The sequence below is a fragment of the Microtus ochrogaster genome, chromosome 18 (genome assembly GCF_000317375.1).
Source record: "Microtus ochrogaster isolate Prairie Vole_2 chromosome 18, MicOch1.0, whole genome shotgun sequence".
NCBI classification, from domain to species: domain Eukaryota; kingdom Metazoa; phylum Chordata; class Mammalia; order Rodentia; family Cricetidae; genus Microtus; species Microtus ochrogaster.
Genome location: NC_022020.1, coordinates 27,757,438 through 27,781,653, shown reverse-complemented (window position 1 = coordinate 27,781,653; position 24,216 = coordinate 27,757,438). Strand labels below are relative to the sequence as shown.

At 45.9% G+C, this 24,216-nt stretch overlaps 1 protein-coding gene across 4 annotated transcripts in view; it reads right to left on the bottom strand.

Moving 5' to 3' along the window:
• The window catches only part of Arhgap26 (Rho GTPase activating protein 26), a 397,026-nt gene that overhangs the window by 8,524 nt on the left and 364,286 nt on the right, over positions 1-24,216 (bottom strand). The window contains exons 21-23 of one of the 4 annotated variants that reach the window (XM_026783646.1): positions 11,243-11,353; positions 11,078-11,107; positions 5,720-5,811 (exon numbers count right to left, since the gene is read on the bottom strand). In XM_026783646.1, the coding sequence (XP_026639447.1) occupies positions 5,720-5,811; positions 11,078-11,107; positions 11,243-11,353 (233 nt within the window). The remainder of the gene's footprint in view (positions 1-5,719; positions 5,812-11,077; positions 11,108-11,242; positions 11,354-24,216) is intronic. The other 3 variants (XM_005356026.3, XM_026783647.1, XM_005356027.3) reach the window with 3 other exon arrangements.

The window sequence follows — 24,216 nt, the reverse complement described above, 5'->3', positions numbered from 1 at the left end:
AGAGACAGAGAGAGAGACAGAGAGAGAGACAGAGAGAGAATCAGAGAGAGAATAAGGGGAGAAGAGATGGGGATTTGGAGGAGGGGAGGCACTCTGAAAGTTACAAGCTAAAGGCTCTCACAGTGTCAGCCGGCAGTGCTTAGGGCAGACACAAGGCCCTAAGACACGGAAAAGTTACATGTGATCCCAGAACAGTGGTCTGTAAACTCCCTATAACACGCCATAGAGTATGGCAATTCCTTGTAGTGTTATAGAAAACATACTAACAAAAATCCATGGTGACTGTGCTCCAATAAAACTTTAATTACAAAAAGAGGCAAGTTGGACAGTCAGCAGTTTATGGATATGCCCTCCTAAGCTGTGGTGCTAAGGTCAGGAGGCAGGGCTGGGCTGCAGAGGGCCTCAGAGGTGCCTCACAGAGCAGCAGGAGACCACGGCAGTGCTCCAAACAGGGGAACAACATGATAGGATTTGGGAGTTCACTCTAGCTTGTATGCAGAGCTAGGCTGAGAGGCAAGAGTGGCAATGGCAGGGCTTGCTAGGCAGCTGGTGGGAACATGCAGGTGAGATGGTAAAATCAGCGGGATGCTGGTGTGGCAGAGAAGCAGAGAGGAGGCTGAGACAGCCTGCTAAGCGCTCGGGTCACCCACACCTGGACAGCTCGTGGTCTCTCTGGTGAGGATGCTGTCTACCTGAAAGGGACCTGGGACAGCTTGGTTTGGCAATGGTGCTTTGTTGTACACCACAATGAAGGATCTAGCTCATTTCAAATGTGCGTGTGTGGTTGACAGCTTGGTTTGGCAATGGTGCTTCGTTGTACACCACAATGAAGGATCTAGCTCATCTCAGATATGTGTGTGTGCTCGCTCACGCAGACACACGTGTGCATGGATGTATGTGCACACGTATGCATCTGTGTGTGCAGAAGCCAGAGACCAGTACTGGTGTCCTCCTCAGTTCTCCAGCTCACTTCTTGAGGCAGAGTCTCTAGGAACCCTCCTGTCTTCATCTGCCCAGCACTGCGATCAGAGGCACACTACCACGCCTGGCTTTTGACAAGGGTACTAGGCATGGGACTCAGGTACTCATGCCCACATAGCAAGCATGTCACCTACAAACCTGTCTCCCAGACCCTTATCTCAAAACATGAAAAGAGTATCCCAAGAACCCAATTTTTACAACTGCCATACGGATTTTCTAGGTATCACAAATCACACTGCTTCCGGGTGACTAATGTTCCTGAGAACACAAATTACTTCTCTTTCCAGTTACTGTCTGAGGTGCTCCTAGCAGGGTGGACAGTTTCCTGGTAGATTGGCAAGAGCTGACACTGGAAATATTTCCCAGTATTGCACATCAACCCTCTGCTACATGGAGGCCAGGAGCTGACTAAGCGGCTACCCCAGAGTCCTAGCTTGGGCCCCTGGAATCCCAAGGCTTAGAGATCAAGGGTTATAGAACAGCAGACTTTCACCCCACACACCCTTCCCTTCTCTTCCTTATTCCGCACACAAAATACAGCACACTTATAACAAGAGCTTACATGTTCGAAAACTGTCCGCAGGAAGCTTCAACCTGACCGCCGCAGACAGTGTCCAGGCTACACGGGCTTAACCTTACCTCTCCCGGGTCAACACAGGAGGCAGCAGTCGGAAAAGGCCACTTCTCCACCTAACATCCTAACTATCGTCTTTGGTAATGCTTTATTTCTCCGACAGAGGAAAAGCAGATTTTTCCTCTAGAATAGGATCCGGTGAAATATTACCAGGCAAAACAGTCTAGAAAGTAGGTTAGCATTTCTGTCGGGGGCCAGGAATCCAGCACCAAGGATAAAAGCACTTGCTGCGGAAGCTGATGACTCCTGAACCTACTAAGCTAAAAGCCAGGGTGGTGGTGTGCTTCTGAAATCCCAGAATTCCTATGGTAAGATGGCAGGCAGAAGGAGAATCAGCTGGAAGCTAGATTGGAGTCTGCAGCACACAGGAGAAACAAGAGAGACCCTGCCTCACTAGACGGTGGAAGGAACTGCCTCCAGAAATAACGTTCTCCAAGGGCACAGGTGAGCCAACCCTGAAGGCATGAGAGGCGCAGAGCTGGTCCCACCTCCCTTGTCTGTGGAGAAGTAGTGGAGTTGAGGAGAAAGATGCCTTCCCCCTCTCCCCTACCACCTCCAGTTATCCAGCCCTCCCCTTTACCAGTTGCAACACTTGGGTAAGCAGTCCTGCAACCTCTTCTGGGAAGTGCAGCAGAGCTGACTCTGTTGATGGGGTGGGGGAGGGCGAGGGGACTGGCCCAAGAACATGAGCATGAGCGATCTGGCCCCAACCCTTATCTGCCGTATGGCATGGGCAGGGGAGAGACGCCCTCCCCACTCTATGCCTGAGGTAGGTGGGGGAGCTGGTCCTGAGGTCATAAGAGTGGGAGAGCTGCCGCTGCCCCTCACCAGCTGCAGTGCCTGGGAGAGCAGGCTCTGCACCTCACCTGGGCAGCATAGTGGAGCTGGCTCTAAAGGTAGAGGTGTGGGAGAGTCGACCCTGAGGGTCTGAAAGCAGAAGAACTGGCCTAGCCCTTTGCTGATGGCTGAAAGGAGTGAACCTGCCAGGGCAGTGCTGGAGAGCTCGCCCTGGTATGAGGACAAGGGAGAACTGGCGGCTGGCCAACCCTGTAACTACCCAGGCCCAGAACCAGGGTTATGAGTTGGCACACCCCAACATCCACCCCATCTGTGATCTGCAGCAGCATGTTAAGGGGCCAGTCCTGCAAACCCAACGCTGCAGGATCTCTATACACAGGGCAACAACAGGATATCCAAGAGGAGTCCTAGTGAGGCTTTAGTATTGATATGATAGTGTAGCAGAAGCCAGAGGCCTTGAACCAGACCAGTGACTCTTTGACAGACACTGCAAGTAAAGATGTACGGACAAAGGGGTTACTGCGTGACTCACTGTGCCACACTACAGCTTCCATGATGAGACTGATGATGACAAAGGGGTTACTGCGTGACTCACTGTGCAACACTACAGCTTCCATGATGAGAATGTTTTTCCCTATTTTCCTTATTTCTCTTAAATTTTATTTTATTCTGATTGATGGGGAGGTGTTGCAAGAGCAGAGGTCAGATATGAAGGGACAGGGAAATGAATGGGATCCAGATGCATGATGTGAAAAACACAAAGAATAATAAGAGGAAAGTTAGAAAAAAAGAAAAAAAATGTTCTCTGACTCCACATGTGTGTCACAGCACGAGTGTGCCCACAGTCACATGCAAGCACGTGATGTCACCACCGGAGAACTCTGGTGAACCCTGGAGATCACGGGGGTGCGTGGGAAGGGAACCAAACGTCTTTCTTGCTACATGTGTCTGTCTTTAAGGAGTTATGAAGGTTTACCTGGTGGTGGGTGGGAGCAGTCACAGCACCTGCTGGGCAGAGCACCCCACTGGGAAGGGGAGGCGCTGGCAGGTCAGGCTCGTGGGCTGTGTCTGCCTGACTTCTTGTTGTTCACTGCTTAGGCTATGTCAGAAATGAGACTCAAAATGAACGAGGAGGGGATGCGGAGCGGGGCAAGCTCCTTGTGAAAATAATCTGGCATTTCCTCAAACAGCAAATCTAGAGTCACCATGTGACCCAGAAATCCCAAAAGAACTTATTTTTAAAAAAACCACTCAAACATGAACGTCAACAGGATACCATTCTTAACAGGGGAAAAGTGGCAATAAGCTATCCCGTCAATTAACTGGTAGATGTTGAAGTAAATTTTGGTACAGCCACACGATGAAATACTACTTGGCCATAAAAGGGAATAAATTGTAGATATGTGGTACAGCATGGGTTAACTTCGAAAAACATCATTTAAAAATAAAAGAAAATACAGAGACCACATATTATGTAATTTCTATTTGCATGAAATATCCAAAGTTCAGGCATAAAGCATCACGATTGCTAAAGGGCATGGGTTCATCGTATGTGTGTGTGTGTGTGGGGGGGGTGATATCCTGGAATCAGACAGTGGGGAGAATTGCGTAACTGTATGTATCACTGACCCATGGCAGGAGCAGAACCGCCCCAGTGGTGACACCCATTCTGATTTGTCCGTCAGGGGAAACTGTGCCATGTTAGTACAGCTGTTCTGTGCGGGCACACTCACCATGGCAGGGTTTGGGACAGTCTTCCGCAGCCCCACTGTGCCTGCTGGTCTGCTAGGCTCGCAAGCACTGGCTGATGACAGGAGATGTGGCTGCACTAGCTGTTTCATGTGCTCAAAGAGTCAGCATGGTGCTCTGGACTCAGGGAAGCAGGGGGAGGGACCACAGGCTCATCGGGACACCTGTAGTTTTGAACTTGCCCCAGTTGTTGCTGGCCCAGGAGAACCAGGCTGGGACTCTCCCTGCATTGGCTGCTGTGTTTCCCACCGGGTCTACTCATGCCTGACTGAATAGGTGGGCAGTATGCAGGGTACACCTGGTGCCAGGCTCTCTGGATGGGACTACAGTGCCTACAGCTGGCTGACAGTCAGTCGGGCTGGGCCATGCTAGCCCAAAAAGAAAAGCCATTCTTGTTACCAGATCGCAGCACCACGGTCTTTTTCTAAGATGGACACAGAGTCGTGACAATAAGGACAGCACACTGCATATTTCCTATTCCATTCCTTCAGTACTACTTTATGCCTACACTATATATCAGCTTGACGTCCTTTTTACCATACCATGCAAGGTAGGTGTGCATTCTGCTGGGACAGAGAAGAGAAGCAGGGCACAGAGAAGTGATGTCACCACTTGAGGTCACATCAGAGCAAGTAGTCAGACTGGGACACGTACTGTGGCCTGGCTCTAGGGTTCAGGCTCTCCTATGCTCTGAGGGCAGCTGCTTCTGCTGCTTCTCGGTCACATGGGGAGAGAAGTGGTTAAGGGCCAGGCAGGGGTGCCCGGCCAGACTGGTGTGACCTTTGCCCTCACTGTATCTGAGGCTAGTGCTTACCAGAACAAACGCCTGGGTTGTGGAAAAAGGCTGCTGCCTCTCTGGCTTCCTCTGAAGCAAACAGAACTAACTGCCTTTAACCCTGAAGGAGAACTTCACCATGGAAAGCTGCCATCGCAGAAACTTGGTATTTGCACAGGGGGCCAGATTTTCCTCTCAGGCAAAGAATTATGCCAAACCAAGCTTCATTTTTCACTATGAAATACGTTTCTAGGCTGGAAGACAGAAAAGAAATGGGATAATAGTACACCAAGCAGGTCCCCGATTTCATGGAGCACCATAATACGTGTTTGCACCAGGATGCCATGGCAGGCCGTTGCTGGGGTGTGATGTCACATGAGAGAATCTGTTCTGTGCTCCAAAGTTCAAGGGAGGAGGAACGGGAAGAGAGGTTCACTGCCTGCCTGGCTGTCTGGTGAGTGGGCCTTGCCTGTACAATGCAGGTGGACATCCCAAGGAGAAAGCATGACATAACAGGTGACCTTAAGCTCGTTCGATACCTGTGACCAATTGCCACGATCCTGTATCCACTCCCTTGTCACTGATTGTCTAGCTCACAAATGTGAAACACCATGGCCAGGTACAGTCTCACTCAGAGATCGCTCCAAACAACTCAGTGACTAGATGTCAATGTGGGCTACCCAAGGTAAGGCCTCCAGAAGTCTGATTTGGGGGAAAGATCCCTTTGGCCCACGTAGGAATTTCATTCACCCTCCATTCTTGTGAGATGATGGGAAACTCACCGTTATCGAAGATGGTGCCTGCTGTGAACGAGAGCTCAGAGTCGTGTTCAGCTTTGCAGGCATACAAGGCCTTTGCCTTCCGGAACGGCGTGCTGTGTGGAGAGGGGAGTTTATTTAACATTGTTTGCAACCACGAAAGCCGCAGATAGTTCATCGTTCTTCTTCCCTTTCCTTGCAAGCCACCTAGCCCTCTCTCCTGGGAAGAGCCTGCACAGGGTAGACAGATGGCAAAACAGGAGGTGGGAAAGCCTTAAAGGCCACAGGAGAGAGCTGAGGAAGAGTCAGGAAAAGGCCATGCTCTAAGAAGCCACAATTCTCCAAAGTCACCTTGTGCCCCAGAGAAACTTTACCTGGGAGTTACAAGAGCTGGGCCTGGGAGTGGGGGGAGAGCTTCCAGGGAGGGAGTGTTTGGGGTAGGAAGGGACCTCAGGGCTCTGCAGAATCTTCCCAACAGTTGCTCTGGGAAGTTGGCAAAGCCCAGTGAACCCAGAGTCCAGCAGAGCCAGCTTGCAGCCCTCCCCCCAGATGTTCTCCATCGCTGGTGGGGCAGCCTTCCAGAGATGGAACTCTCCAGCCCCCAGGGCAGGCAAGGCTGGAGGAGGCATGGGAAGCAGTGCGTGAGCACATGGATGCACCAGGGTGGGAGTTTGCAGGGAGTCGGGAGGGGCAGAGGTTGAGTCTGTGTTTTGTTTCGGGTCCTCCTGTTCAATGAATGTGGACAAAGCTCTCCCCATGCTATCAGCATGCCCTTGAGAGCATTTACACGCTCTATTGGCTTGCATATAAAACTATAAGCAATAGAACTGAAACCAAAATGTTCACATGTCACTTTCCAAGGCATCATTACACGCGGCCAGAGTCGGGGCTGGCACATTTTTGTGGTAACGGGGCCAATCTTTGAGTTCTTGAAGGCATGTGGTCTCTGTTGTAACTGCTTCACGCTGCCCTGCCGCACACAGCAGCCAGGGACACCATGGAAACAAACCAGCAAGGCCACATTCCAGTAAAAAGTCATCTACCAAAGAACGGGGGTAGGGTTTGACCATCACATGCCGGGTAAGCCGGTGTGTCTTCAGGGTCATTTGCAGGAACAGGGTAATTGTACTTTCTTCCACCGTCAAGCTTGACTTTGGTACCCGACTATTCTTAGCAGTCTTGTAGACTGTTCACAGGTCACAGTGACATCTGACTGTCAAGAGGCTGCTCTTTATTTGCCACAAGTGACTCTCTTTCTTCAAGTCATCTGAGGGAGTACACTCTGGAATCCAGAAGTACAAGTTTTAAAAAGCCAGAGGGCCTCTGGCATAAGAAGCCAGTCAGGAGATGTATGTCATTGAATTTGTCTTCACTTGACAATCTGAGAGCCTCCTAGAACTGGAAATGCCCCGGCTGACAGGGGGTCTGGGTCTGCTGAAACTGCTATTGCTTAGGGTACCAAGTGCAGGTTCTCTTTGGGAAGGATGAGCCGCGGATGATGCGGGTATTCCTTCTAGTCTTGGGTCCGTGAAAATGGAAAGACGGACAACTGACAGGGTCTGTTGTACAGCAGGGTGAGTGGAGTTGCCAGGGAAACAACAGTTGATGGTAGCTCTCCCTGGTTTTCTTATAGTCAGTGGGTGATGCTGGGAAGGGGAGAACTGGGAAAGCAGAAGGAAATGATACAGGGGCACTGGGGATGAAGGAGAAAGGCCTCAGTTCCCATCAGTCCCAGCTCTTCTGATCTAATCACATTAAATAATAACCCTGCATGTGGGTTAGCCAGGGCCCAGCAGTCAACGTGTATCTCTTCACGGTGAACAAAATGCAGCCTCCTTTCCCCACCTCCTGCCCTGATCATGGGTGGAGAACAGCCAGGAGGCTGTGAAAGGGGTTAAAACAGCCCAGCATTATACTGTCAAGCCTGTGGTGTCTTGACTGATATGCAGGTTATAAGGAGAATCCAGGCCATAGGAGCCAAGGTTGAGACCAGGGCTGCCTCTGAGGACAAAGCAGCACAGGTGGGCAGTGTGAGGAAACCAGGGAAGGCAAGGTTTCTCTGGATGGGGTTTCCCTAGAGGTTACTTACTAACCTCAATAAATAAAGGTCAAGGGACAGAATAGGGGCAGCCCAGGAAACCAGTAAGACTGTCTGGCAAGCGTACAGCAGAGACCATGGTCTCTAGTACCCACAACTACTATTAGAAGGGATTAACTTTCCAACAATATTAAAAATTTGCAATTTAGTAATGAAATGTTGAGAAAACATTGTACTAAAAGTAAAATGAAGGTCATGAGAGACTCTGTTTTTCTCTAACAGGTAATTGACAACTGATGGGAAGATCCTCCCACAACTGCCTAATGGTGTTCAGAAAACAGAGGGATGCAGAAGGGGTGCACACACACGCACACACACACACACACACACACACACACACACACACACACAAACACACACACATCCCTATAGGGCTGGGATCAAACGTAGGGTGCCAAGGATAGCGTAAGCAAGCACCAATCATGTCTCTAGTCCCAGAGGGCATGCTTTTGAAGGGGGTTGTTCCCATTCCCAAGAAGTATTGTCACCATAGGAAGTAATGAACACCTAGTCAAATCTGGATTTCATATAAATAATGCAGACTTTTTTGCGTATATGTCTACTAAGAAATATATTTCTTATTTATCTTAAATTCAAATTTAACTGAGTAGGCTGTGTTTTTATTTGGTTCGGCAACCCTAACTGGGGAAGTCATGTCTTATTAAAGTCTGCCATTGCTATAAGCCTCGTACCCCATAGCTCGCTCTGAAAGTTCCTAAGGCGTTTGCTTTAGGTGAAGGGTCTCACCAAACAGATCCTGTTGGCTAAAGTCTGGGGTTGGGAAGCGCTGGCTCTGGTTGAAGCCGGCACTGTTGGTCGCTTGGCTCCCTACTCTGCAACTGGACACAGGCTGGGGAGGTGCTAGCAGGCCCCATCACAGCATTCTTTAGCTCTGGGATGGGCCTTCAAGGGCATGAGCAACTCTGGAACCTTCGGCTGGTTCACTTTCGGTGTTTGCCTTTGAGAGTGGAACGAGGCCAGGAAAACACTCAGAGGAATTTCCCTCAAATGCCCTTGCAAGCTCTGCAGAATGACAACCCACTCTCTATGGTGTGCGCTCCTGGAGGAGGGGCCAGCCTGCAGTGATCTGATCATTAAGACAGTTCCCCAGGGCTCAAGTGCAAATACAAATTAGGGTCTAATGAGGAGGCTTCCTGGGAAGTAGATGGGCAAATGGGAAAAAACAAAACAAGGGCAAAGGTTAAAGGGGCTTTCTCCGGTACCCATCTCTTTTGTGCAGTTAAAGGTACCTCTACTTCTGAGCTTGAAACAAGGAGTTCAGACAACAGACTGAATGGAGAGTGGAAGCCATTGCTCTGGGTTCCCAGGACCCCAATTAGGCCTCATTCAGGATCTTGTTGTTAAAAGATTTGCCAAAGGAAAGAAAAATTGAAGTTTTTTGTTCTGTTAGTCAATTTGGGGAAAGGTGACACTTGACCTGAACAATGGGTGCACTCCCCCAACTCTTGGCTATACACCATAACAGCAATTAGGGACTAGAACCCACCTCTGGCCTCCTAGTGGGCTACTTTTCCAGCAGGGTTCCATCTGTGCTTACCTTAACATAAGCATGTAACTCAGTGAATTTAATTAAGCCCTACTGTGACTTGCCTATTTAAAAATGACAGATTCCTAAAGGATTGTGGGACATCTTCATAATGGTGCCCTTTTAAAGGACACCAGAGGGGGCAGTATTGAGTAACTACTTGTGTGTAGGCTAGCCCCATTCCCCTAATGAAAAATAAAATTTATGCCCTGGAAATGCTGAGGCATGCATGGGCAGCCTGTATATGGCGGTTCTGTTGAACTTGTCCATGGTCTAAGGTGATGAGGACGACTGACCAGGTCTCTTCCTCCGCTCATGCCCAAGGCTATTTAGGAAGTAAATGAGTCACTGTGGATGGTCCGTTCCAGGGCCTCATGGGTCAATGAGGGGCCTACCTGGAATAATCCATATGGTTTCTGGTGTGCTAGAAAGTAAATGTCTCCTAAAGTGTCTAGCAGTTGCCTAAGAAATCATTCACAAAGAGCTTAAAGTGTTAGGAAAACAGGATCTAATTTTTACTTCATTTATGAAGTGAAGACAAAAAAAAATACACTGCACAGCCATATTTCCCATCATCCAGAACCAAGGTAGATGGAAAGCCGTGTCTGATCTCGCAGAGCTGAGGGCTGGGATGGCACAGAAATGTACTGGGGTTGTCCCGGTCTTTAGAATAAAAATGCTGGGAAGATGGCAAGAATTCCTAACTCTGCAATGGCTTTCATTTAATGAAGTGACCATTTTCTTTTTCCACAATGTTGTTTGGGCCATTTCTCTTCCTGCCCTTATATGAGTCTAGAATGACACAACAGATAGGAAAATGCCCAAAGGGAAGAAAGTCATGCGCCTGCGTATACAGAGAGCATAGCTTTCTAAATGGCGAGAGTCCTCCCTGGTGGAGCCAGAAAAGGCGGTATGCAAAATTCCCACCAAAATCAAGAATGTCCTGTACTATGGCTTGTTGGACGCACAGGCCAAGTCTGAGAGCTGGCCGCGAGGGCCCCTAGCAGCAGAAGGCACCTGCAGGATCTTTATTCCACCCTTTCCTGGAGATGAAAGCTTCTTTTCTACAAAGAAGCTCAGGAGCAACCCCGTGGCACTTAGCTGCTGAGCTCTCCAAGACAGGCCTGAAACATGGCCCTCTGGGAGAAGAGCGAGGTCAAGCCGCTTACCCTCAGAAAAGAGGTGGTGCCTGTTCCCATGAGCACTTTGAGTTCATGACCTTCAGAGACAGAAGATTCCTGGAGTACGTGGGGTGGGGAGGCAGAAGCCCTGAGCAGTCTAAAGAGCAAGTGTGTCATGTCTTTCCCTCTGTGCTATATTCCTCTCTCACTCCGTGGATCTGGCCTGTGACTTGATGTCGGGAATATGGGCCCGACCCACAAGCACATGCTGCCAAATATTACCTGATAACCAAGTGGCGAGGAAAGTGTGTATGTGTGTCAACACTGCTCCTTAGGATATTATCTTCAACCAAAATATGGAGGGCCCAGTGACTCAGAAAATATTCAACACACGAGTGCTATTTTTGGAGATCCCCATTCCTCAAATCCAAGCACCAGAGATTAATTCAGAAATGTGGGTATGGTTAGAAAGGGTATTAAAGATGCCATGCAGGGCCATGCGTATTGTGCCTCTTGGCTTGGCTTCTTAGGAGGAAATCACACGAGAGCAGAGGAGGCCCCCAGGGTCCCTGCAGCTCTGCATACGGGAACAGGTCAGTCACCATCCGTGGTTTTACCTGGAGTCTTCACGAACAGCTTCTTCTGGCCTGTCAAAAAGCAAGTGCAGGTTTGGATGGCAGGGAACAGAGTTGACGAGGAGGCTGAACACTGCGTGAAGAGAGGACCAAGCCAATGAGAGAACAACAGCAGCAACAGAAAATCAAACCAACCCTGCAACAGACCTGGCGGGGGATGAGTCGCTGGACGTGGATGAGGTGGGCATAGGGCTGGATGGCGCCGAGAACATGGGCCATGATGGCGAGAGGGGTGAAGTTGGGCTTGGATTCGGGGGGCTGCAAGACATAACAACCAGAAAACTCATCAGCACACAGGGAAACCACAGTGGGAGCACAGGAGGTTCATGGAGAGGCCAAATGACAGGGTGCTGCAGCAGAACACGAGAGCACCAAAGTCCAGAGGCATGCTGCCCAGTCTCCGTGCTCCAGGTTGGTCGTTTGCGTCTTCCAAGGAAAGCCTTTGCCCTGATGTCTTGATGCACAAGCATGTCCTTTGCCCCATCTCACAACTGCTTTCTGGGTGACCCGAGCTTCTCCATTATCTATTGTACCACTGGCCCTGGGGAACATGCGCTGGACCCACATACGCGAATCCGCAGCTCTGTGTTTTGCTGCCTGCTTTGTTACACACTGACCGTGCTCTCACCAGCCTTTAGCCTTCACTGCTGCGTGCTTTAAAACTTACGTCTCAGCAGAAATGAATATTTTTCTGGGCCACAAAGGCCATTCAGCCAGAAAACAATTTCCTGTTTACATTTTTAACTACACGGGCTGTGTGCCATTGGAGATCCAAGTGTGCATTAGGAACACGCTAGGGGACAGGGGCAGGATGGACACACACCTTTCAGAGACAGCACTTATGGTTGTGTGTAGCTCCCTGGGGGTGCGCTGTCAGGCCTGGGCTTTCTCTTGCTGTGGATTCTGGTGCTCAAAGAACAGTCTCAGTGAAAACACAGTTTTTAAAAAGGAGCCAAAACCTCACATTTGTCTATTTTATTCTTTGATGGGCAGCTGACCAAAGGGTTGGAGAGGAAAGGTTGAAATTACCACAATCTGGCTGGTAGATTTTAACTGGCCATGTTGGCCATCTGACTTGTTTCCGCAGATTATGCAAACACCTTAGCACCTAGGTGAAATGACATTATGTCACAGAAAGTGCAAACACAGATGGCTGAGAAGATGTGGAGGCAAGCTAGCCGTACAACCACCTCAGTTCCTGAATCTTAGCTGGCTGCTGGACTGTACAAACAGAGTTCTTTATGGGGGAGAGCAGCTGCAGGCGGGAAGTCGGCAAGGATACAGGCATGTCCTATGTGAGGACATAAAGGAACTGCACTAGGGCTACACCAATTCAGACATGACACTGGTATTGAGTGTGTGTATGAGCGTAAGTGTGTGAGTACATGTGTATGGAAATATATACAAAATATATACACGAAGACCTGTGGCAGCATTCAGAGAACACCCTGTGCAAAGTTCATATCCTCCAACGAATCTGATTAAACAGTTATTAAATGTCATCATGTGTATTAAATTTCTAGCATATGTATCCCGTGAGGGAGGAAGTCTAGTTCCTCTTGCCATAGCTAGATTATCTATGTAATTCCTGTAGGTATTAAAGAGCTAACTAGGGAGTAAATTAGTGGCTCTCATTAAGCTGTCCAAGAAGCCCACAGACAGGCACTGCTGGAATTTCCACTTCACAGATGTGAAACCCTGGGCTATGGAAAGGCTTGTCAGTCTTTAAGTGACAGGGCCAACATTCACTCAATGCCCTGACCCAAAGCCTGGCTCTTACTGCCAGTGTTCTGTCTCTGAGAAAGCAGGCCCTCTTCTGCTCCTCTAGGCCCTGAAAAGCTTAACAGACCCAGGCACAGCATTAGTGATTCTCTTACTCACTGATTTATGAGTTTCCTTCAGATGCCTAACATTTGCAAGGGAGAAGGGAAATACAGCAGCAGACTCAGAAAGGCTCAGCACACAGGGAATTCCAATAGACTCCATAGTCCTGCCTCCATTGTCCTGTCGGGTAGACTCACAGAGCAGATGGCATTCATACAAAGAAAAGAAATGAAACTCAAAGAGAAGATTTCAATCCATCAAAGACTCATTGGTAAGCACCCAGAATGAGAAAGATGATAAAAACAATTTGCCAAAGTTTTTGGCTTTAAAGAGCTTAAAGTATATTTGACAAGATGTAAGAGGTTAAGAAGAAAACTAGCACTAGAGAGAGCAGGAATCGTTAGTGGGAGGTCAGCGACTGTGCCTGCTGATCCAGAAACAGCTGTCCATCACCTAAGCAGTCTTCCCGCGTACTTGGGCCAGCCACTGCTTTCCTTGGCCTCTCTCTGTCCCACCACATAATGTGCCAGTCAGTAAGGCCTGGAAAGGAGTCCTAAATCATGGCCCGAACCAGAAAGCTACGTGAGAAAAGGGGAGGGTCAAGAGAACAACTTGGGCTCCTGTGGGAATACTACAGGATAATCCCAAAGGATCTACAAAGTAGTTGTCTATTGAGGAAACGCCTCTAGCTTCCTATGTCTTATGCACAGGAAGCATAGTCTGAGAACATAATATGGGGTTCTGAATGTCGTTTTACATCCTCAGACATCCCAGCAGTTCCTGGGCAGGAAAAAAGGGCAGAAATTATCTGGGGGTGAGGCTGGAATGCAGGGCACTCATAACTCTTGTAAGAAGTGACTCTTCATGTCCCATGTCAGCTGCCATAAATATTAACTGCACATTTTAATGTCTAGCAGCATTTTATCTGTTTGATTTGGTCATAGCAATAAGCATTTATTTGCTATGAAATGACCACAATTTAAAATCTATTACCACTGTGTCAATGTTGATGAAATAATAAATTGAATACTCCACAGTACTTTTTATGGTGTTTTCAACAATACCAGTGCACATTGTTTTATACACTGAAGAATGCTGATGGCAAAAGAAGGGTTGAATACACAGACACTCATCTAAGAGACAATGAGACACTCTTTTAGTTTTGATGGAACTCATACAACCTACAAGAGGGACTTAAAATGTACAGGGATGATGATACTCACATGTGCATACACATCAATTTCCTCTTCACTACAGCAGTGACTGGCTACCAGTGACTTATCAAAATGACAAGAACCGACAACAAACAAACAAAAACTCTCAGACCACAATAATCCCAAACAAAACAGACCAACAAAAATCAGTCGCTTTTACCTTTGGCCCTAAAACCTCCATTAAGAAATTCTCAATTCTTTTCCCACTGCCAGAGCCAAACATAACAAACAATCAAGGTTAAAAACAGGAGGAAATAACTTTCTAACTCCAATTTTAGCAGATGACTCTTAAAGATCTCTTACAACCCTCAGCCCAGCTGGGTATTTCCCAGCGGAACACCCCAGCATATTTTTCACCCTAAATATTCCTGGAGTCCTGCCAAAGCCTTCATCAGGGCCCAACTACAGCAATAACAGCTTCAACTTTAGCACAAAGGAAGTCTGCTCGGCTGGTTTGTCTCCAGTTGGGAGGCTCACATCAGCTGTAGTGTGCTAGCCCACGGTGTCCTCAAAAGGACTCAGCAGCCTCGGCAGAGTCTTTGACATTCAGCACAGTGAGAGAGTAACAGCTCAGGGAGATAAGCCGAGGCCTTGGCAGCGTGTGAGGTTGTGGCTGACAGTTCAAGTACAGTGTGTTGTAATGTCATCAGCTTGACACCCTTCTGGGGTGACTCACTTGAATGACGGAGTGTGTGATGCACTGGCCAGGGCACGTTGGCCATGTTGTGAACAGTGCTATACCCAATCCCAACAGATATGTAGCAGATTCTTTAGGTCTTCACACCACAGTTATAGAATTTGTGTGAGATGAAGGAAGCTCTTACTAGAGACATAAGCTCACCAATACACAGAAAGTTTGTCTTCATCTAGGGATGTATGCCATAGCATATTTATCTAGGATGTGCAAGGCTCTGGGTTCAATCCACAATACAAAAGACAAAAGAAAGTTAATCTTTCTAAATTCTTATAATTAATTTATGACTTTGCAGAAAAAATTAAAAATACTCAAAACAAAAAAAGCAATGAAGTTATGTAATAATTTGTATGACTGATAAGCACTGTTAACATCTTGGCATATTATATGCATGGTTAACAGGCTATTTTTTAAGTTACCCAATATAAGGATTTCCAACGTCATTTAACAGACTTTGGTACATTTTCCATTGGCTAGTGGGCATGTTATTGTACGGTATACCTGGTTTATGTAGTCATTCTCTCTGTGTGCACATCCAGATTGCTATCCCCTTTAGCTAATATAAATAGTGCTGCCATCATATCCTTGTAGAGGATCACTGCCTGTGTCACCAATTGTTTCCTTAGCATAAATTCCTGGAAGTAAAGTTAGTGGGTAAAAGGTTAGAATCTTCTTTTAAGGGTCATGCTATATCCTGCCAAATAGTTCTTTTTCAAAACACTCTAGGAAATGCACCCCACCAAACTGAGCACTATGTCCAAAGACTCGGTATGTTGCTGTCGTTTAAGATTAGCTTAGACACCTCCTCTTTCCCAATGTTTCCAATAACGTACAAACAAGCGTGATTTTCTCCCAGTGTTCTGTTTTTACATGGGAGCACTGTTTAATTTTCCAAAGGGCATTCTGCAAAGAACTGAAGAAGGGACACCAACACCCAGACAGACGAACGAGCAGGGACACTGAGCATCTAGTCTGACTGTGGAGCTGCACCAAGAGGAATGGGAATAGCAAGTATTCAGCTAGCTCAGAATTCTTAAAGACTAAACAGAAGTTCTGAAGAGGGGCCAAAGGTTGCTAAGCCAGCATCACACTGTGGAGAAGACATAAAACTTGCATTTATGGCTCTGCCAGAAAGGACCCATAATCTGTAGCCCACATGTGTGTAGTTCAGGCCTGGGCGTGGGATGACCTTAACAGTTTCTCTCTCCTTCAGACCTAGAATTGGGACTGAAGTCATTAAGGTCAAAGTGGGGATGTCTTTATTCTCTCTCCCCAAAAGGAGACAGAAAAACCAATAGCATCTAGATAGTGCAATTCCAGATTAGTGAGTGCCTCTTCCCTGGAAAACATCCCTTTATAACTTGAAGTAGAATATCATAAAGAGAGAAAGGAAATAAAGCCATCTGGGCAAACAGAGTTGAGAGGAGCACTGGTCAGTACGATGACAATAGTGGATCAGAGAAAATGATAACAAATAAAATTGTAAACTCTTGATGAAAATTGAAGAGCATAAGTTCTTTCATATGTGTGTCTACTCAACCTTTTGTAACAGAAACTACAAACATGCCAACTGCTATGGAATAACCCTTTGTACACTGTGAAGATGTGTTGCTCTCATTGGCTTAATAAAGAGTCAGCTGGCCAGTAGCTAGGCAGGAAGAGGTTAGGTGGTAGAGCCAGAATGAGAGGATGCTGAAAAGAAGAAGGGGCAATAAACAAACATTCAAGAGGACAGGTAAATGTCACAACTCATGTGGCAACATATACAGATTGATAAAAATGGGTTAATTTAGGCTGTAAGAGCTAGTTAGTAATAAGCCTACGCTATTGGACAAACATCCATAATTGATAATAAGTCTTTGTGTAGTTATTTGGGAATTGGCAGGTAGGCCAGAAAAGTCTGCCTTCAGCCAGCCTTTGGGATCTTGCAATACGTGTTTTCAACTTTATAAGCAGGAAAGGGGGGGGGGGCTCATGTGCTCCTGACCTCCATTCTGTGTTCTTTCCTAACTGATGTTTGTCTATGTATTTATAGACATTATACCTCATCCATTATACCATGTATACATTTTAATTCTGATAATTACAGAGCTGTTCCTTGTTTTAATTGCTAGCTGACAAAATTCCCTCAGGGTCTTAACAGTTATGGGCAGTTGCTTTAAAAAATACATTTCTAATAATTTGCATTAAGATATTTGACGAATCCACAATATAGATATTCTGTTTTCCAGCTCAAAACAATTCTGACAGATAAGTTTCAAGTCAACTGTAAACTCTGATGGTGTAGGTGAAGATGGTGAGTAATTCCAGGGTTTAAAGAAAATTGACAATCTTAGCAGAGGCTGTCTATTGTCCGTAAGGTTCTCATAGTGGACAGTGTGAATCTTCTCAGGTGAATAGTACAGAAATGAGTCACAGAGTGTTTGGGTGGAAGTTCCATCCCAAGCCCCCTCCCCTGGGAGTTGCTTCAGTCCTGGTTTCAGTGGGACCTCCAGATGAAAAGTTTTTGCACCCTGATAAATTTCTCCACTGACTCAATAATCCAAAACAGACCAAATCAAACCAAATTAGAAAAAGCCCAGATTTAATGAATAACAGCACTCCCAGGTGGGAGAGGAGACGGGAAGGACGACCGGAAAACCATGTGTTTGTTCTCTGGGGGGCAGTTTAATTAGCCTGTGGGAGTGATCTTGAGCATCTCTGGGGAGGGATCATCATTTGGCAGGCTTTCTCAGATGTGGAGTCTGGACTGAGGCAACTCCCAGGGGAGGGGGGCCTGGAAATGGAACTTCCACCCAAACATTCCAGACTCTTTGGATATATGGATGCCAGGGGCTGAGTGAAGCTCCCACCCAAACAGAGAGGAACTCTGATTTTTAAATGGATGCCTGGACAAGAATCCTAGTTCAATTGATCACAGCAAGGAAAATCATCAATGGAAGGACCAAGAAGCACTGGGCCCAGCGCTTGAGTTGTGCACATGGTACACAACACACGGTGAGCTCAGCCTTTCCTTATTTTTAATCACACGCTCAGGTGTAGTAGGAGGGTCCGCTTGTTCATCCCGGCTGCAGGTATATCAACATTAGTTCCTAAAATTAAATATTTGTTAGTTTTCAACCAAATAAAATTCATGATTTATAATGCTACTTGAAGGACACCTCCATCTTTGGAGGAAGCACTATGAGAGTTTAACATGGGTTATTTCAATCTCCTGTCCTACAGTCTAAGGTACAGCAATGGTCAGGATGTCAGGAAGGAATAAACATGGCTCTTAAAATGAGATTTGCAAGCATCGGAAAAGAACTATGCAAATACAGGACTCACACATTAAATTCCCTAAAATAAAATAATTGCAAAATATCCTTCCACAAATAGTACTAGAATAACTGGATACCTAAATGACATTGGACCTCCTATCTCACACCATCCAGGTAGATTACAGATCCTAATACCAAAAACAAACAAAGCAGCTATAGAAAATAATCAGGGTTAGATTTATCCAATGGCGTACTACAGGTGGACTTTTCTTTCCCATCCACCAGTTCTCAAATAACCAATATGGAGACTCAATATTAATTGTAAATGTTCAGCTGATAGTTCAAGCTTATTACTAATTAGTTCTTGCAACTTAAGTTAATCCATATTTCTTATCTAAGTTTACCATATGGCTCATGGTTTATTATCTCATTTCGTACATATCATGAGACCCTTCTTATTCCTAGCAGCCTCCTAGTCTGGCTCTCTTGCCCAATCTCTTTCTGCTCATCAGGCTGAGGCAGGGGGATTATGAATAGAGGCCAGCTTGGGCTACATAAGGAGCTCAAGGCCATATGATCTTGTTTCAAAACAAGAACAAAAATACGCATAATCCTACCCCCCAGTAAAGCCCAAACAAGTGTGTTTTCATTAAAAGATAATATTAAAAGAGAGGAGAAAGATCTAGGGCCCATAAATAAATGTGAAATCCATAGTTAGGCTACATGAAGAACTACTACTTAAAAACAAAAAGAGGCAGAAAATAGGCAAGCAACCTGAGACTTGAAAAGGGAAAACTAAAGAAGTGTGCTTTTCTGTAAGCCAGAAACGTACACGAGAGCCGCATCAATCCTACACACCCATACAATGACTAGAAGGTAGGAATCGAATAGAGAATGCTGGTGCTTGCGAGAAGAACACCCAAACCCGTTGTGTTCTACTGAAGGAGAGCTAGAAACGATTGCTATGCCCATTCTGATCAAGGTGAGGATGCCATCTATGGTCCAACAGCTATGTACCAGGATGTACCCTGGAGGACTATGCATATGTGTCCCAAGACACACATTCATACAAGACTATGACAAGCAGGACAGAGTGGCTCAGGTGTAATGTGCTTGCTCTGTAAGCATGAGGACCTGAGTTCCATTCCTAGAACTCACACAAAAACTCGCTGGGCATGGGGCTGTCACGTGAAAGTAACAGCGCGGGCAGGCAGAGGAAGGTGGGTATCTGGGGCTCAGTGCCAGCCACCCTAACCTATCTGGAGAGTTCCAGGCCAAGGAGGACTGAGCATCTGTCTAAAACTACAAAACAAGGCTCCCGAGGAGCCGCAGCCGAAGCTTCCCGGTGTACCACCTGCTCAGAATGTGCAGCACAATTAATTTGGAAGAGTAAAGAGCAGGACCCTCACACTTCAGGAAAAGAAGATGGAAAATGCTTTTAGTGGCTTGATACAAATGCTCATTTTATACAACCAGGATGAGTAAGTCATGTGTACGTGAATGGCCCTCAAAACTGTACATCAAAGGGGACTCAAGCATGAAACATTTTAGTAAATACTGCTTTTATGGAAACATGCTATCATCATTTCCAGATTCCCCATTACCTCTCTACCCTGAAAAAAACAAAACAAAACAAACAATTAGGATGCTTCTTGGGGCAGTGAAGTGTCTGCCTACAAGTGAAAGCTGAGTCACTACTTGTGACTATACTCTGACAAGGCAAGGTTCAGCCTCCCTGTTGCAACTTTCAAGGTCTGTGTCGTGCCACATCTTTACAGTTCTTAATTTTTTTAATATTTTTATTTTAGGCATAGGAGTATTTTTCCTGCATATGCCTAGTATCTGGGAAGTGACAAGAGGGGTTAGATCCCCTGAAACTGGAGTTATGGATGGTTCTAAACCACTGTGTGGTGCTGGAAACTGAACCTGGTCCTCTGCAAGAGAAACAAGTGCTCTCAACCACTGAGCTATTGCTAGACCACACCCCATTGTGTGTGTGTGTGTGTGTGTGTGTGTGTGTGTGCGCGCGCGCGTGTGTGAGTATACACACCTTATTGAAAACATCACTTTTTCAAATGTCCCCACTGAAGTGTTTTGGTATTCCTAAGCACAAGACGGCCTTGATGGGCCTCACAGAAGAACATGTGTTCAGAGTAGCTTCATTAACTGAGTATGTTAATCAATAGTGTGTTAAGGGAGGGGTCTTACAGAGAAATACATGTAAAACATGGTTTGTATCAATTTACTGATGAAAATATGACAAGAAGTTCTCACAGGAACCTTAACTTGTATTCTTTTGAGGAATGAAGACTGGGGCACTGACCAGTCTGGTGACTTTACAAAGTGTGATAACTGCATTTAGGAAGTAAAAACATCAGTCAAACAAGGAACTGCTTGCTGCATACATGAGATCTGCACTCTCTGTTGTGGAGAGAGAGGTCAGTGACAGAGAGAAGGCCAGAGGCACAGATAAGGACAATGCTGAACTTCTAGCCTGGGTGCTGATTAAGTGGGTATTCACTAGACAGTAATTAGTAAGTCATATTCCCATATCTTATGCATATTCTTCACTATAAATATGCTTTAAAGCTAGCTTAAAGCACAGTGTGACATGCTAGTCACATTTATCCTCCATCATTGCTGAAATTAAAGGCAACATGTGTGTGTGTGTGTGTGTGTGTCTGTGTGTGTGTGTGTGTGTTTGTAACATAAGCTCTATGCTTTAAGTAGTTTTAGGTTTCTAGTAAAATTGAGCAGAAAGTTCTAAGTTCCCTTGTCCACAGACAGGCATGGTCTTTGTACTTATAAATCGTTTTCTATACTGTCTTCCATTAAACTTGTTCATTGTCCTCTTTAGGATGTTCGGGAAGGTCAAAACATAATTTAGACTATGTGGCACTAATCCGCGGTAAGGACTGCATTTCCAGTTGGCAGCTCCCAGCGGATACTGTTCTCTACCTTTTCTGTAGAGTGCAATTAAGAGACGTTCCTGTGCAGCTTCTATGCCCACGAACTAACCTTCCTATCCAGCCTACCGCTGAGAATGTATGCTGACTAGTCTAGAGACTTTTCTTTCTTTCTTTAGCAGAGTTATTACAACAGATTCAGAGTTTCTTTTCTTTACTGGCGCACGGGGAAGTCGGGGAGGCTGCCTCTGATGTCATGTTCTGAGTAGGCTGGACAATATGTTAAGGACACAGGGAGAGGCCGGACCATCTGGCACACTTTTCTATACAGTCTACTCTCAGGGAAGATTTCCTGTTTGGACTACTCAGAAACGAGGAGAGGAAAATTTTTTAATAAGAGTCTAAATGTCAGCTAGCAAAAACAAAAGACTATCTAAAATTAGCAGTGGTGGTCCCAGATTTTCTCAGCTTTATAGTAACCCTGTGAAGATAAAATAAGAAGCCTAGATTTATTCTCTGGGATCAGAGCTTCCAGCAATGGAAAAGGATTTCTGCTAATGACAATTCTAGGCTGGTTAAACACTTACAACCATACCGTGGTCTGGATACCACAAAAGGCTTAGGAGGCAGAGAGATAAGGAGAGACCAACTCTGAGGAAAAGGCTAACGCTCTCCAACTCTCCTTCCTTCCCTTGAATTCTGCTGCTTATTCAGGACTCTGAATGTGGGAAATTGCTTTGTTGATTTCAAAGACCTTTTCCTCTCCTCTGTTTCTATCCTCAGTGCCTGGCCCTGCTCCTCCAGGGTAGCCACAGCAGTGCACTCCCTCAAATTCTGTGGGTGCTGGTGCATACACAGGCGCTGACATCTGGGGTGCACTGGCCTTTATGTCATCTTTGCGCCCTTGTTCCTTTAATTCTGAAGAATGTATTGACTTGACGGTAAAAAATTTTGAATGATTTTTCCAGCAAAGTCAACTCTCCGCTAGGAGAAAAAAGATCATTTCAACATCTGTGAATAAAAAAATGGAAGGACTATGATCTTTATATTCTCTTCTAGTTCTTATACTTGGAACATGGAGAAGTCAATAAAAGTCAATAAATAATACAGTGAGACTGTATTAATTATTATCTCACAAAACTAGCTTTTTTTGGTTTCTGCTAAACTTGAGGTGGACTCAAATTGACTCTGAACCACATATGTGTTACTATGCAAAAACCAACATAGAAAACAAAAATTTTATTTTATTGTTTTTTTGTTGGTTATTTAAGAATTTTGTTCAGTGTGTTTTGATAATTTTCACCCCCATCCCCAGACCTACTCCCCCCAACTTTGTGTCCCCTGCCGTAAAGTGTAAATGTTTAACTTAGAAGAACGATTCTGGTGATAATTTCAAAATATAAATCTTACCATGAAATTTCTCTTCCTCGCTGCTCACTGACAATATAAAGACCAAGGTGTTCTCAGAGGAAAAGCCTACCTTGTTTCTGACCTGTCCAACGGTGTACTATAGGTGCACAGGCCTCCTAAACACATGGCATAGCAAATGCTGAAACTCCCCACTGGTTACAAGTGTACCATACATCCCTTCCCCTGGGAGACTGGCATGTGGAACTTCAGTTTATAGCTACATAGCTGTGTCCCCAGCTCTGTTCTTCGGGTTCACTTGGAGAAGCTCTTACCCACCTCAGTGTCTCACTCACATCACTGTAGGCAGGCATGGGACCTACGTCGGACAATTCCCACAGACAGACTATATCCTATCAGCAGCTACTTAGAGGGGAAAGGTCTACACACTCCCCCTTCCTGGATCTGATGCCTCAAATGCCATGGAATAGGCTGAACAGAGTTTTTTCCCCTAATCATATGACAAGTATTTACCAGCAAATAAAGTTTGAAAGAGAGAGGGATGAGAATCAAGCATAATAATAATAATAATAATAATAATAATAATAATAATAATAATAGTAACTTGGATCACTGCATCCAGTTTCCAGGTTAGTTATGACCTGAGACTTCTTAACAACAAGGACCCCAAATTCTTCCCACTACTCATCTCTCTTGTGTGCTTCCACTCTGCTCCCATACCACTGGGGACTGAATTCAGAGCTTCATGTGTACTAGGTAAGCACACTTCTGAGCTAGCACCCCAACCCTTTTTTCTGGGCCTCCTTCCCTCCCCCCCCTCTCTGTGTGTGTGTGTGTCTGTGTGTTATAGAGTCTTGCTGTATACAGTCCAAGTTGACTTTGTGACTTTAAACTTGAGATCCCCTTGCCCTTCTAAATTCCAGGATGACAGCCACCCCCATTCTACCTCCCTCTCCTCTTACCTTCTATCTCCCCTTTTTTGAGACCTATCTTGTGCAGCAGGGGTGGGCCTAGAACTTGTGATGGAACTGAGAATGTGCATGAATTCTTGATTCTCTTGACTGCACCTCGCAAGCCCTGAGACTACCAGGCATGAGCCACCATGAGAGCCTCCCTCAAACCTTTCATGGAAGACCCAGGAAGTAAATAGTTTAGATGGCAGACCAATAAGCAAATTTGAGGATATTATGTAGACATCCTGTACCACCATTTAAAATGTTAACTGTACACCACTAATTTTTTTTCCCTAATCTCACAAGCCACAAAGAAACCAAACAGGCAGAAACTGTAGTCCTACCCTGTTTGGGTCCGGTCCAGGAACCTCAGATTGCCATCCCTGTTGTTACATCAGTGGTAGTTGACGTGCCCCTTGGGCGTTCTCCTTGTTCCTGCTGGTGCAGGCACTTCTGCCTCTAATGTTCCTGCCCTTGTGCTGGTCGCTGCCATCCAGTTATGCAAAGTGTGCCTCACACACCACTTTCTTCCTAAGGCTTCTTCGGTATCACAAGGAGCCAAGGACTTGAGTCTTTCTCCTCTTAAGCCTTGCAGACTGTATTTCCCCCAGGGGTTGACTCTGTCTCGTATCGTCATTATTATAGCATCTCTGAGCTTCTTATGTACTATCATAAGTTTCTTTGAACTGGCAATATTCAAAAACTATATTAAAATAAGACTCCACAGTCATAAAGCAAAATGTTTTGGGAAAGGAAATAAGGGTCGAGCAGGCACCAAGGGCCAGAAGACTGTAGCCAGGGAAGCTAGACATTCCAGAATCAGACTTGGGCAAAGTCAAAGAGAACTCTGCTCATTCTGGCTGGTCATCACAGCTCTGCAGACACTTTTTTTTTTTTTTTTT